Raw genomic sequence first — 16840 nt, 5'->3', positions numbered from 1 at the left:
ACAGTGCTCTTCATTTTTTTAATTATTTTTTTTCTCAAATTCATGAAAAACATTTAATGAAAAATATGTTTAACATGCAAAAATAAATATCACCATTAACAATTTCAAACTATATAATATCTCCGTACTGATGTAAAAATGATCGACTTGCCTTATGACTAAAGTAACCAGATAAACATGGTAGGCAAGATGGAATTTTTTTAAATAACACATGAATATGAACATACAAATCATTACATTTAATTTTTAAAAGGGGGAATTTTTTTGCTATTTTATTTTCCTAAATATTGGAAGGCACAAATAAATTGGATTTAACTTTCAATGTTCCATTAATCCAAAATACTAAGAAAGTAAAGCAGTTGTTTCGTCTGGCTGATTCAACAAAAGCCTCCTCAAGATTATCAAAGATAAAATATGGTTATTTATTATCCAGCTTAACTATAATTGATCAACTTACCCCACGCATGCCGTCTTAAAAATCCAACTACGGTGCGTTAAACTCATGGAAATTAATGTAATAATGCATTGAGAAAATGGATATAGTATTTTTAAATGGGTTTTAATTTCATATAATCACAAAGTCCTAAAAAAACAAAGTAACTTACCTTAATCTCACTGATTTTACTCCTTATGGATGCATTCAGTCACTTTTGAATAATTTGTTATGCGAAATAGAGAGGCAAAAGGTTTTCTTATTTTATTATGCATTTTAAAACAATTTAAACCGAATATGGTCAAAAAATTATTATTTTAGAATGAGATGCTAGCACATTTACGATTTATTAAATAATGAACAAACCAGAAAAATAACAAACACAACATCCGTTTTTTTTTGTTTGTTTTTTTGCTATTCTAGTCGTTTCTCCAAGTTTTTTGTTTAGACAGATCCCTTCTTTATGTACGGACAATTCCCTGGAGGGAGAAAACTAAACTAAAAAGTTAATGGAGCAAATAAAAACAGGGCGCTCATCTTATCCGACTACTCAACTTAGTCCAGTGTTACCCCTACAATGGTGCATTTGTATACTATTGGTAACTTGGGTAATATGAGTCCCTGTTATATGCACTTTACTATTCAAACTAGAGTTACTTTGTTTTAACATGTGAAATCAATGACGTCATCTTTCCAGCTAATTGAGAAAAACGTATGAAATCATATAATACTGTTATTACATTATTACAAAATTAGTGGCTAAATAAAGAGAATAAACCGAATAGGTTTACTATATATGTATGCAACTATGATGACCTGCATTACCATGAGTATGGGATAATATAGGCCAATTGTGGGTTTTTCAAAAACATTCTTACTTCATTTTTTTAGTATTCCTTAAATTGGTCAGGTAGAGTGTACTGATTAAGGATAAGAAAACATTACAGTATTTCCATTGTACCATTTGGCCAAGGAATTGTTCGTCAGTCAATATACACATTGTATACTTCCTTGTATAGGAACAACCCTGGATCTAACTTACCCGTACACTCCCAAGGGTGTTGTGTATTGAGATACGTATTTCCATTTAAACATTTTTGTAGTTAAAAATAAGTGCACCAACACTATACTTCTTCTTCAAAAGTTTTAGCTACATAAATATAAAAGTTTAAAAATGAAGCTAATTTTGAAAAAGTGCCTCATATTTCCCCCAGTTACCCATATCAAATAATTAATAACATTGCAATATTGGTTTTGTGCATATTTTATGTAACTTATACTGTTACTAATTTCATAACACTATTTTGTATACCTTGATAATATTCTTTATTGGCTTGAATGAATACATATAAGCCATAAAACGCATAGATATAATTAATTGATAGTAATTATTTAAGATATTTATATCGAGGTTTTACCTTTTTATAACTAAATTAAAGTCATACAATTTTATTAAAATATGAACAAGACCATAAAAACCATATTGTGAGAACCCTCTGACGTAAATTTTGAAAGGATAATTTTTTGAATGGATAAAAATACGAATATGCCATAAATATATATTATTTGAACAAAAAAAATCATATAAAAATATTAAATGAAAATATCGAATATTTTCAATTTTTAAATGTTTTCAAATGATACTCAAATAATCAGTCAACATTAAGTAAATTTAGAAAAAAAAATTAAATTTTGTTTTAAATTCAATTGGTTTAAAGACATTTATCCTTTCTTTTATATTTTATCGAAGAAAATAGAACCTAATCAAAGGTCAAACATATATGTACTTGTAATTACCTCATTGAATCCAACTTTTTCTAATATAAAAACTATCTCATTTGGAATGCCTTTAGACAATAATGTATATGAATGAAAATCAACACTGTAACCTTAACTATTTGAAGAATATTTTGGAACAGATCAGCTACAGTCAGATGTGACAAATGTGGAGAGGGGGGAGGGAATATACAAGAACATTGCCAAGAATTATTCCAATGTCAATATCTAACTCCACTCTGAATCCAACGAGGACTTATAATTATAATACCACAAAAAATCCTCCAGGTTACTCTTCGCATTTTATGAGTACATACAGAAAACATTTCACTACTTAGGTATAAATTAATAATGACAAGTGATACGGAAAAGAAAAAGATTCCTTCGATTACCAATTCCACAAAAATGGAACACTGAGACAGTAATATGAATTCAGAGAACTTATATAAATAATAATAATCCTAGTTATCTGGATCGAACAGATTTAATATAGATCGATGGATCATAGTAATGGTGTGTCGACACACAAACGACATCCCAATGATGAAGGCAAAGAAAAAAAATGTTATAAATGAAACAGATGAGGATGTTATATATGTTAATTTTTTGAGGAGATAACATTGTTCTGTATTCATTTTTTGGACTCTCTTCCAGACGTCTCTAACCATAATTGTTTAAAAGGTTTAGATCCATCGAGCAAGGAGGCTACATTTTCTTTTCCTAAAAAATAAAAGTCTTAAAAATGTGATTTTTCCAGAATAAATCCAATTTCAATTACTGATTTAGACAAACTGTACCAATTCAAAATGTTAGTATGATACGGGATCTGTTAACATCAATTTAAATTATTTAGCATAATTATTTATGAAGTCATTTTTGTACTAAGCGTGAGCCTAGCAAAAATGAATACAATAATGGCCACACAGCGTTGGTATTCGGAAGACATCTAAAGGATTTTTTTATGTTTTTTTATAAATTTTTGTTAGCTGAATCTGATAATCAAACTATCATATGCATTGATATCGGGTTTGCCAAGATATTGAGGTCTAACCTTGATCTTCTTGGTACAACTATATTTTAACTTATTAAATACAATATTCTTCAATATTACAGTAAATCCTTTGGGCGATGGTGTTCTTGTGCATTTAAATTTATATATCACAGAACTTGTACTTTTTGCAGTTATGTAATTAATTTCCGGTTGGTAAAAAAGTAAGATAAATCCTTATGCACATGATGCAACTTAAAATTTAAAAAAAAACACACTATAACTTGGTCGATTTTATTAATTATATGCAAACACTCGAATAAAAAAATGTTGGGATGTATCCAGTGATTGTTTAGAGAAGAAATATGTTCTCTCATCCAATGTTTTACCATATAAACTACTAACCTTGATCTTAATTTAGAATCTACCCCTGGGTATGCAAATGTTTCTCCTTCATGATAATGAAATGAAAAATAAAATTATTTGATTTAGTTATGTAAAAAGGACAGTGGAAACAGAATATCAAAAAATAATAACTAAACTTTTTTATATTAATGAGAAAATAAATATTAATTAGCAGTCCATGTTTTGTTTCCCTACCCTGTAAATTATTACAAAATTTATTTAATTGACTGATAAGGGACTAAACTTTATCAAATTTTACATGTTGTTCACTGAAGATTACTGAAATTCAACAAAAATCAAGTTTTTGGGTGTTTTGAGTTATGAAAATGAAAGTATTCACCTATACAAAACCATAAATTTATTTTAAACTACTGGTAGTACGGGCATTGACAGGAGTAAATAGGAGAGAAAAAACATATTTTTTTTTGTCTCAATAGTATATAAGATGGATTCGCCGTAGCTCATGGATAACATGCTCGGGAAAAATTATTCTCTTGAACTCAGTGTGCGTAGGTTTGTGCCTTGGCAATTCATTCAATAAAAAATACTCTATATAATTATGGATTTCACACAAGATTCCGAGGTTAAGTGGAGTAAATTTAATTATAATAATTACTTATATCTAATCAGTGGAAGTCGATCTAACCAATTAGAGGAACAAAAAAGATAAAACCCTAACAAATCGTTGGTGTTAACCTCCATTTGTTCATGATCTCAGTTACATTTAGCTATTCACACAATAATTAGACAAATTATCTCCACAAAAAAAAAAAAAAAAAAAAAATAAGAGATTGAGAAACATAGATAGAATATGATTTGATGTGATGATTTGTTATTCCATTGTCTCGTTGCTAAACCTCACATAATGTTAGCATTCATTTTTTTAAATTTTATGTTGAGTATTTCCCTCTTTTTTTTTCTTTTTTTTCCAATATGGATTGAACTAAACCCTTGCAATATTTTATAAAGTGATCCTTGTATGTTTTACTCTCTTTTTGTCCTTATACTTTATTAGTATATGAATAAGGGAGCAATACATGCAAAACACCCGGTGACGTCTCTTCAAACATCCATAATTATTTTTTTACTTGCTAGATGGCTCATAATTTGATTCAATGTTTTAGCTATTTGTTATCTTAACTCATTCCCCAAATTTAAATATAGGGTTGTATGTATACAGCATGGTCCAAAAAATTGTGAATGCAACTTTGGAAAAGCTTCAACTACTTAAAATAATAATCATATTTTTTATCCGTAATATCCAATGATAGAGCAATAAAAACAATTTGTGTAAGTGAAATTCATTTCAGCAGACCAAAGACAACTTAGATGGAGGTAAAAAAAAAATTATGTATCAGCTCTTTTTAAAGTCTGAATAAGTACTGACGAGATCTTCTGAATAGTACTCCTCTCCAAGGGTCTCATTAGTAAGATGAAAAAGCTGAATGAAAATAATAAGTGCCTTTAGAGGCATGTGAAAGTGGATATCTTAAAGACTGTCATGGATTAGAAGTGGGCTGACGTATCGCAAGAATACGTGAAGAGTAGACCCAGGATATATAACATCAAAAGTTTATAAAAATAAATTGTCTTACGATTCCTAATTTTTGAGAATCTTGATCAAATTGAGTTTGAGAAAATTCGTATACAATTCACAGGAAAACAATGCTTTTTTATGAAGTGAATACAATTTTATGTTATGCCCCTCCCTTGTTTATTAGTCACCCGGATTACAGCAACAGATACAGGTTGATTTTGATCTAAATTAATACGAAGATTATATATGGTGTCAGTAAGAGGCCATTATACTTTGAGAGGTCGAGGTCAATGAAACACAAAACGTTCACTTAAAATCCCTAATCAACAATTAATTTTGAATATGTTACGGTGAAGAGCTCAAATTAGCGTCATATTGTAGGTTAATTAAATTTACTTCATATGGGTATAAAAAAAAATGAAGGCAAGGAAAAATGACAAAATGCTGAGGTTTGGCCTCTTCCAAGTTCCCATTCTAATTATACTTGAATTCAAAATGAATGAAAGAGTGACAGACGGAAGAAAAATGATATAAAAAATGGGAACCATAATTCAATGTAGGTATGTACATTCTACAATATACCACTGTACAAAGAAGTATGTGATGAATGAAGAGCAACCGAAAAATTAAAGCAACACTAATCATACAGTATTTTACTCACAGGGGACAGAGAGTGAAAACCCCATAATTACATGAGCTTCCTCTTTTAATTCATCATTTAAAATAGAAAAAAACCTAAAGCATACATAATATATTCACACACACAAATTATTGCATGAAGACTATTCAAGACAACTATTTACGTACATAATAAAAGGAAAATAGTTTATGATAAATTGTACAGGAGTTGTTTTCTTACTTGTTGTTTTTAGAAATTAAATTTTTTGTTTTTCTAATAGAGTCCTAATAATGTTAAAGTACAAAAATAATACGGGGAACATTAATGAATGAGCCATTTCATTAAGAAAATACCCTACACTTTTAGAGACTTACCAGAATCTATATAAATTTAAGAACGAAAAATGAACGGTGTAAAATCGGACAACTTGATGTATGGAATAGAGGAGATAAGTTTAGATATTCTGTTATTTTAATATATCGGCTGCAGGCAGTCGTGAGAGGAAAAAGAGTAACTATTTTTTCAAAACATTGTATGTAAATTAACAATCCGCCAACGAAGGTGACTCAATATTATGTTTCTGCCTCTGTGTTTTTCTTTGTTAGTTTTTCAGATAGTTTGTGTGTTTTTAGTCACTAGGATTACAGTGAAATTTACATTTCATTTTTGATAGAACTTGGAACGAAGAATAGTTACGGTTGACGTAAGTGACCATTAAATTTTGAGAGGTCAAACTAACAAAAAACGCAAAAAATGCATTATTGACCATAACTTTGGGACCAATTGAGATACAAAACTCGATTTGATTTTAGTTAGAGATTTTGTACTCTCCCCATGCCCATTAGAGTATTTATCTCTCATTGCCCCAGCAACGAAGTGGAGCAAAGGTTATGTTTTTGTTTCTCTTTGTTTTTAGGTAGTCTTCAAGATAGGGCAAAATTAACAAACCGATTTTGATACCACTTAGTACAAGGTTTATAAATTGTCACAGTAAGAGGCCATAAAATCTTAAATGGTAAGTTAAAAGGTCAAGATAACATAAAATGTGAATTAAAGAAAATCTTCATCAACCCTAATTTTAAAACATATATAGGTATAGAGCTCAATTTGGTGTCATTAAGTAGGTTTAAAAAGGATGTTTAATCAAACAAAAATCAAATGTCAAATAGACTCAAAACATCATCTAAAAATTAGGAATGTACAGATACCCAAGTATCATCCGACTCCAATACCATCTTTATGGAGCAATCCGATTCCTAATTATCCCTCAAGGAATTTCTTTAACAAATAACAAAATTATCTACTTTTTTTTTTTAATATTGAACTTTTTATTTGTTGTAGATAGGAAAAAAAGTATAATAATTTATAAATCATGATAAGCTCATAATACATTTAAATTTTATAAGAGTTAATTACTCTCAGTTCTTAGGGGTCAATTAATTCCCATTTGGCTTTTTTAAAGGAACTTGACGCCCTCTTTTGTTGTCAGCCTCTTCGCCCCTCGGTCTATGATATAGTTATAACTGTATCATTGTTTAAAAAAAAACTTGCGACACAAAAAAAAGGCTATTTTTTATTATTTTAGTGGTTTGGCGCTCTTGAAATGAAATATTCTTGGACTGTCTCTAGTTCCTAACTGAGCCCCATATGCTTGCCCCAGAATTGAAATATGAATTAACCAGCATTTGAGTCTGGACTAGTATGTTTTTAATAGACACAGGAGTCGAAATTGACTCAGAAAATATGAATGTTCCAAATGTTCTGTTTATTATGTATAATATAGATATATAATTTTACCTAGATAAAAGTGGAGTAATAAACATTAGTTGAGACCATGTGCTAGATATGAAATAGAGGTTGTACATATTTATATTAATTATGTTTGTTTGTATTTATTATTATTTAATCATTATAGATTGTAGATATAGTTGAATAAAGCCTAAATACGGGTACAACAATTTATTGAACTAATCTTAAAATGGAAAAATAACAGAACCCCGACCGTTTCGATGTCGATCCCAGCTCCTCAAGTGCTGACGAGGAATGTACTCATTGGAAAAGAACATTTGAAAGCTTTTTAAAGTGTATATTTGATAGAAATACAGATGGAAAAATAAAACTTGAAGTCCTGAATAATTACATAAGTTATAAAGTATTTTCGTAAATATCAGAAATAGCAAAGTATAAAGACGCTATCGCAACATTTGAATCAATTTACGCGAAGAAAAAGAATAAAAATTTTGCAAGGCACATATTAGCCACACGAAGACAAAAACCAGGTGAACAATTGGATAATTTTCTGCAAGTTCTCAATTTTCTATGTAAAAATTGCAAATTCAAGTCTGTAAGTGCTTAAGAAGTAAAATAGAATTACATAACAGATGCTTTCATAAAAGGACTTTGTTCTTCACACATAAGACAAAGGATTTTCGAAAATGAAACACTTAGCTTTCACAAAGTATATAATCAAGCTAGGACTTTAGAAGCGGCAGAAAATCATGCTCTTTCATTTTCTCACACACTCGTTTCTTCATTGGTTAGTTCTGTTACTAGGGATCCTGAAAAGAAAATTATTAAATAAGACTCGGAGATTGAAGAAATAGATAATAATGCCGCATCCACATCTCTGAAGAATTGATATTTACAGCAGACATTCTCGTGAAGAATGCCCATTGAGACATGCACAATACAAAATCTGTAATAAAAGAGGCCATTATTCAAAACCTCTTCACATTTCATCTGCAATTACAAGCGTTACAAATAATCGAATTCCGTACTTGTCATCTTTTTCCTCTGGGGAAGGAAGTCTAGAATAGACAAGGATATGAGTGAGATTGAATTGAAAGGTAGTCAATGCACTAGTTGATACAGGAAGCACTGAGAGGTTTTCATTAGAACTTACTAGAATATATAATTGGAGAGTAATTCCTTCAAAATTGAATTCTTTCCAAACTGCCGTTGTTAGAGTTTGTGAATTGTCAATGGTTTTTGGAGAACAATATTATGATTGAGTAGAATTCTTTGTATTACCAAAAAAACTCTGCTTTGAAAGTATTCTTGGACATAACATACTCCGAGAGCATTCTAAAATTGAAATCCCATTCGGAGAGCCCAGAAAATTGTTAAAGATTTATTATCTTTCAACTATGAAACTCCCGTTTCCAACACTCTTTGGAAACTTAACTTCTGAGTGTGGACCGAAAACTATCAAATCACGGCGATTCTAGAAACCTGATCAAAAATTTATAGCCTCAGAAATTGAAAGAATGTTAAAGGAAGTAATTATCGAAGATAGTAAATCCCCATGGAGGGCTCAGGTCTTAGTTACGACAAACGATCGTAAAAGAACGACTTTTGAAAGATTATTCATAAATTATTAATTAATATACTTTATTAGATGCATATCTACTCCCACGGATTGATGACCTGTTAAATAAGATTACCAGACATTTGGTGTACAGCACAATTGACTTGCAAAGCACTTATTATCAGATAGCCGTTAAAAAAAACTAAATATATTCACAGCTTTTGAAGCTTGTAGGAAACTCTATAAATTCACATTAATTCTTTTTGGCGTTACCAATGGAGTGTCTGGTTTTTAGAGGGTTATAGGTTATATCATTTCTACTGAGAAATTGAAATGCACGTATGCATATATAGATGTTAAACAGTATGTAGAAATTGTGAAGAAAACATGAAAATAACTTGATCAAATTTAAACAAGCCGTTGAAATGGTCTGGTAATTAATGAAGAAAAAAGAAAATATATTCTATCGAAAAAAACTCTGCTGGGATGTTTAATAGAAAATACGTCTATTCAGCCGGATCCCGATAGAATACGTCCGTTATTGAGTACTCCTGTCCCAGAAAATATTTCTACATTAAGCCGAACTAGGAATGTTTGCTCACGATTCCAAATGGGTACAGAATTTTATTATTCAACAAAGATAAAATAATTAATGATAAAGTTACTTAATGTTTCCTGAGTAAACCACTCAACCCCATTCCCATTGTTATGGACTTTTTGAACGACACTTGATACAATTCAAATGTAAGGGACACTAAACATATAATTGTATTTAGATTTTTACTTTCAAGTAAATTTCCTGTACAAACCTACAAATTTGCATAATCTTTCTATGTACTAGTCTCATCTTCTTTTTTTTCTTTTTTTAATTTTGTTGAACAACGCCATCTAGTCCTGCTATTTTAATGTTTAGTAATCAAAATTTTGTCTCCAAAAATGTGCTCAAATAAGTAATTTATCCATAAGAATAATTATGGATGGATATCGGTGGAATCGGCTTTCTTGAACCGACTTCAAAATTAACAAAAAAAAACGATTCTTGGCAATTTTATTGTATCGGTACACCCCTATTAAAAATGTATAATTGACTATAACTTTGAAACATAGTGAGGTAATGGGTACCATAATATAGGTTTAATAAAAATATTTCATATAGCAAAAAAATAATGGAGGTTTTGCGCTCTACCGAGATCACATTTTAGTTTATAATTATCGTCAAGGACATAAGCTAAATGTTTAGTTTTTCCCTCCGGTAGTGTGTCTCTTGTATTGAGGTAGTGTCGTGAGAGCTAGTCGAATACAGATCTTTCATATTTCTTTAAATTCAATAGGGGCTTACACTTATAACTACCCAGAAAATCTTTAGAGTTACTTTCCGTTATTCATGAGGACATGAACCTTGTATATAGAAGTTCCCTTCTCAAGAATAAAAAATAAAGAGGAAAGCTTAAAAAAATTTTAGACAAAATTGAAAATAATCTTGGTTGGTTAATGCCAATAAAAGGTTTTATAAATAAGCTTAAAATAATGCCCATTAGTACAAAATATATCTTTATTATATGTGATGTTTTTTTTGTCAAAAACTCGATGGGAGAATAGCATTGAAGAATATATTTCCACAAATTATGGACCAACGCCAAAAAATATTCATTTATCAGCAGTCCCATTTCGTATTTATTTTCCAATGTTGACATTTCAGAGACTTTAAAGGTAACTGTTTGACAGACCAATGTAAAGTCGTAAAGTCTTTCAAATTATTGAAAATAGAAAGGGAATAGAAAGCTGTAATATCACCATGATTGTTGTATCATTGCAGAACCTATATTTAAAATCTAAAGAAAGATGGTTTAGAGTCCTTTTACCCCTTTAAAAGTGTCCAGTGTATTTTCACCTAAAACAAAGTACAGTTTTTGCAAGAATTCTCCTTTTATGGGAATTTCCGAAAATACAAACTAAATAAAAGATTGTAAATACATTTAATTATGATTCTGGAATGTTTGGCATGTTCTCTGATGAAAAATAGAATGAAAATTTACGTTACATATACGAAGTTTGGACTTATAATTGAAGCAATGATACACTTGGACAGGGCAAGTACATATTCAAAGGTTTTTTTTTGTAGGCTTTTGAAATAGAGTTTGAACTTGGTTACATTTTTAAATGGAAGTACATATACGTAAAGTAATGAGTAGATGATTTTAGTATCGTGGAAGTATATTGTTGCAATGTTTGTCTGTTTTATTTATTTGTGTCGACGACATCATTGTTGTGAATAATAAGGATGAAATATACAGGGTTGATCTAATCTAGTAATATACATTCGATTATCTTCAATTCTGAATGATATTGGTGCAAAATAACGGAGGAGGACAACAATTCATCTTATCTCTGAACTGAACAAGCTGAGACGGTTGGAAAGAGCAAAGAAGATTCAAAAAAATTTCAAAGCAACAAATGTTCAATCAAAGTTTGCTTTTTTCTGATGAAAATTTTTTCACCTATGATACCACTTAGAATAAGTAGAACAGCCGCTGCATCACAGCCGAACACCCAAACAATGTATCAGCTTCAATGGCACATGTATTGAGGACAAAAACACATTTTGGAACCATGGTCTAGGGTGTTGGGGAGTCAGCCTCCAATTTTTGAGGAAATGAAGAATCGGCTCAATGTAGGTGCTTACATCCAACTTCTGGATATATCTTAGGCGAGATAAAAGATTAGGGACAACTTTGTTTCAATTAAGACGGAGCTCCGTGGCATTGCGCCGCTAAGATCTGTGCCTTCCTCAGAGACAACTTTTTGGATTTTTGGGACCTCAACATGTGGCCCCTGCTCTCCAGACAGAAACTTCTTAAACTACTCTATCTAGTTGTCTCTTGAAGAGAGGGTGTACTCCTCCTCAAGCGATTGTCCAGTCTCTAGAGGCTTATATCAAGAAGAAGCGGACCGAAATGGTGTCTGACTTCATAATAAAGGTATGAAAGGGATTTAGTCACAGTATTGAGGCAATTATGAGAGCTGAGGGCTCAAATATTTAATTAAAAAATGTACCAAATACTATTTTAAGATTATTTTATTCTATGAATGTCCACCCAAAAGCTCTTGTTTAAATTTTTACCTTTGTAAAAGGTTAACCCAGTATGAGCATTTGCGCTTCCTTTCTTTACTTGGTAGAAACATTTCTTAGTCGTATTATGTCATCTATTTTACAGCTCTATAGTTTGCCAATTCTTACAATTTAAATAAAATGACTTGAATAACTTATTAAGAAAAAAATCAGTCATATACATTTTTATTATGAGGGACTTAGGATTAATATTGAATTTCATAATAATCATATTATCAACGCGATGAGGCAGTACAACTTTTAGAAAGGGAAAGTAAAGTGTTAATTAAGGCATATGAAAGCAACAAAATTACCTGCTCTTTTGGGCCTACAAATAAAATAAAAGATTCTGTCCACATTGTTCCTTACACACTAGTATGTACATGTAAGAAAAAAGTATCCAGTCAGTCCCTTATATGATAAATTGATCTAATCCTTTTGTTGAAGATAATAATTCTTTTGTTAAGTATAAAGTAGGAAAACTATTGCGTACTACAGGATAGAAAAAAAAGAAATTAACTATTATTGTGCCAAAGAATTTCTGTTATACACCAAAGTTTTTGATTTATTCATTAAAAAGAAGCGCCTCGGACCATTTTATTGCTCAAGAAAAGAAAATGCTCCAATTACTGGAAATTAGTATCTAAGGATCCAGTAACAAACAAACAAAATGTAGACGTTCTTCTTGAAAAAAAAGAAAAGAAAGGATCGATTTTATTTGATTGCGTTTTGAGTAATTATGTTATATTTTCCCTCAAGACGACAGAGAGACTACTACTTGACATTGGAAAACATTTTTTATTTTTGAAAATTGAAAATAAAGTTTTTAATCCATTGTTTTTAAATTTATGCTTGACTTTCTTTTAAAACGATCAACATTTGACAGAGTATAAATTTACTTGGAGGAACCTAAATACTGTGGAAAATTTAACTTCGATTGAAACTTATATTGCTCATAGAAATTTAGAAACATCCTTTTAAAAAATTTCAAATAAATTATTGATCAATTGCCAACAAAGTTTCATAAAAACATTTTTTTTATATTATCCTTCATTTAGGAGAGAAAGGGAAGAAAACAGAAACAAAAAGTTTCCCAGTTTTCTAAAATCTGCTACGCCTCTCAACATTTTTTTTGTGATACAAAACTTTTAGTCTCCATATATTACATATATGAATAATATCCATTTTGGAATATGGTCGATTTAACAGGAAATTGTTTACAAGACGGCTAATCCTAATTTGGATGTACTGAAAGCCTCCCTCATTAAGTATTGGGCCAATGTTGCAAAGAAAGTTTTGTGCCTACTATGATTCATGTCGAGTAGGCTAACGACTCTAATTTCTACAATAGGCGACCATGTTAAATCATTTTTTTGTCATGTATTGATTTGATATTCCTTAGTATTCTTGTAAAATTTCACAATACTAATCAATGAAACAAAAAAGGATATACAACTTTTCATTTCTACAGTATTCAGAGTTTATCCTGTATATAGTATTGCATATGTAGACAAAGAATTTTATCAATGGCTTCACAATATGGTAATTATATGAATAATTCAAATACATAAATAACACATTTGCTGTAAAATTAGAAAATACGTATGTGTCTTTAAAAGTGTTTGATAAATGTAAATTAAAAATAATTTTATACAATTAATTTGAAATAAATGACTTATATCAAATTAAATATGTATCTATATACTTCAAAAGATATAGTAAGATAATTAAATATTTAATTTCATTTTAGAAAAAAAAAACTATAAAAAAAATAAGATTTGATAAAAAATTATTGATTGTCCTTATTTCAAAGATATCTACGTGTTACGTTTATTGTCAAAGAAATACCTGTTTAAACTGCTTGAGAGCTCCATTTATCCTGAGAGATTCAGAAGCAATATTTGCAATCCCCTCTCCTTGATGTAGCCCTTGTCCATGAGAATGAAAATGACGATGCTTGGAATTAAGATGATGATAGTTTGGATGGAGACATGTCTGCTGATAGGTTCCTGACTCGGGTTGTGAATGCTGCCTTACAATAGCCCCTTGCTTTGGTGAGGAAAGTGTGGAAGAGGCTTTGGATGTGAGAATGAGTGGCACAGGAGAAAAAGATCGTTGATGTTGATTTCGTGTTGGTGAGGTTCGAATGCAGTCAAATGATCCCCCTCCAGAACATCCTCCACTTGGAGTCAAATATGACATAAGGGGTTTATAAGGTAGTTCGGAATTTGATAATTGTTTATGTTGTATGTCCATATCTTCTGGGACGGATTTGGCATTGTTTTCGTTGATATTTCCTCTTCTTTGTGATGGAGGTGAGCATAGGATTGCTCCACCAACAGAGGCGTAAGACTCTCTTGACTCTTGGCTCAGTTGGCATAACTTTGAGAATCGTGTGTCATTCGTTGATAAATGCTCTGTGGCTGTTGGAGTCGGGGGTGGAGACGGACTGAGGCATGCTGAATCCCCAAGAGGTGATGTACAATCCATTTTATTTATTTAAATTGATCATTTTTTCCTACATGAACATCTAAAAAAAATAATGAAAATTAAATTATGTTTAAAAATGTGTACATAGATATTTATATAGTTATTAGTTTGAGTTATGATCAATAGATGTCACTGTGTTTTTATCAAAACTTTCTCTTTTGCTCATTTATTTTACATTAGAGAGACATCTATAATATGTTTGTCAAACCATGAATTCTTTATATTAATATTATCGTATTAAATTGTAGAAAGGCCCCAAATTTAATAAACCAGTAACTTGAGACTATTTATTTAATCTATTGTTATCTATAGTGTCACACTAAACTCATGTATAATTATAATTTACCAAATTCATTATAAAAAAACATTAATACATTGTTGTAGTAAGTCTCAATAAATTAATTAACTTTAATATTATAAGTAACTGAAGTAAAATCATTAAATAATAATTTATCTGCACAATCTTTTTATCATTTGCTGCAATCAATGAAGTTATATAAGAAATAAACTTTTTGAGAGGTTTGGAATACAAATAATATTATAACTTTAATGTACAACTAACTTAAGAATAAGTTTTTTATTTTATTTTAACATCGTTAGTGTCATGTTACTCAACTAAATGTTAGTGAACTGAGTTAAAAAGTAACTTAATAAATAAAACAGATTTATTTATATACAAAACTTCCAAACGATTATAAAATAATTCACTTAAATGCTTAAATGTTTATTTACTATAACATCAATTTTGTACTTGTAAAAATCTATTAAATTGCTAAAAAAACTTTTATGGGAATAAAAACTAAGAAACTTAAATTTTTATTTTAAAATAATATTAATTACCCTGTTTAAAAATAAATAAATTTTTGATATAAATTCGTTAATATGTTTATTAATTTATATAAGCCTTGTTTACTAAAAATAATTAAACATTAGTTTCTGATGAAACAACGTACATTTTATAAAATCTACTATAACAGATTATACTTGAAGTATGTCATCTAATAAAATAAAAACGTATAGGGTATTTATTTGAAATACAGAAGGTCAATTTTTGGTGGAGCATAGGGCAAAGTAGAACTATGACTCGTTGACTCTTCCCTATTGCCAATATCGTTTTTCGTGGATTCTTTAAGGAAGAAGTCAAGTTCTTTAAGGCAATAGGTCAGAGATGCAATGGGGAAAGGATTGTTTCTTTGCCCTATAACCTGATTGGTTAATTTTTACTCTGCCTTATTATTTGATTGGCTTACAAAATCAAAGACTGTATAGAAAATTAAATATGAAAATTTGATTGAGAAAAAATCAAAGGCTGGATAGAAAATTAAATAAAGATATATGCCACGCAATGTTGGGCAAAAGTCCTTATACTGCAAGTCCGAGTCGAGTCTCCAGTCTATGCTCACCAATCCAAGTAAATGAATATTTTTATCGAGTTCAGAGATAATAAAATATACTTTTTAAGTGTACCTGAAGTTATATCCAGTCAAATAATTGAAATTACTTTCGAGTCCAAGTGGAGTTGTGAGTCTTAACTTTTGGTCCAAGTCAAGATTTAAGTTTTTTATTGTGTGATCATGTCATGTTGCAAGTCTAGAAAATAGAGAATCGTCTCAATGTCTCCACCTTTGGTTTGAGTTATACAGTATTAAAAATACTTAAGACTTTTAAAAATGAGCTAAACCGGATGCTAAGAATCAAATTAAATTCATTTTCAGAATTTTCTGGTTTCTCATTTAGCTTACGAGGACGGAGAGATACTTTGGAGTAACTTGAGATTTCATTCTGATGTTTTAGTGGTTGTTGTTTAAATGTATATATTTTAAACTTCAATATCGAAAGTAATCATTAGACCTATTTTGGAGCAACATACATCTATGTATAAAAAATAGAACAATAATTTATCATGTACAACGAAAAAAAATTGAAATATTTTATTTTATCCTAGATATTATAATCATAAAATAATTTATAGTTGTAATTGTTGTAATTTTTGGATGATAAAAAAGATAACCCTAGTAAAAGTCAAATATTCTTGTAAATATTTTTTTTTTAAAAGGATTGTTGTTATTCAAATGTTCATTGTCACTCTCAATCTTAGGTTCAAAAATAGTCTTATCAATTTCGAATCAAATATTTGAAGAACTGTTGGAATCTGCATTATCGCTTTCCTAATGCA

General features: G+C 29.9%; 1 protein-coding gene across 15 annotated transcripts in view; it reads right to left on the bottom strand.

Moving 5' to 3' along the window:
- SK (small conductance calcium-activated potassium channel) overlaps nucleotides 1–16840 on the bottom strand; it is a 456472-nt gene that overhangs the window by 267515 nt on the left and 172117 nt on the right. For all 15 annotated transcript variants that reach the window (XM_071887626.1, XM_071887624.1, XM_040711116.2 and 12 more), the window contains exon 2: nucleotides 14023–14704. In XM_071887626.1, the coding sequence (XP_071743727.1) occupies nucleotides 14023–14664 (642 nt within the window). In that variant the 5' untranslated portion in view covers nucleotides 14665–14704. The remainder of the gene's footprint in view (nucleotides 1–14022; nucleotides 14705–16840) is intronic.

This window comes from Lepeophtheirus salmonis, chromosome 4 (assembly GCF_016086655.4).
Source record: "Lepeophtheirus salmonis chromosome 4, UVic_Lsal_1.4, whole genome shotgun sequence".
NCBI classification, from domain to species: domain Eukaryota; kingdom Metazoa; phylum Arthropoda; class Copepoda; order Siphonostomatoida; family Caligidae; genus Lepeophtheirus; species Lepeophtheirus salmonis.
This window is presented reverse-complemented; position numbering and strand designations above follow the sequence as displayed.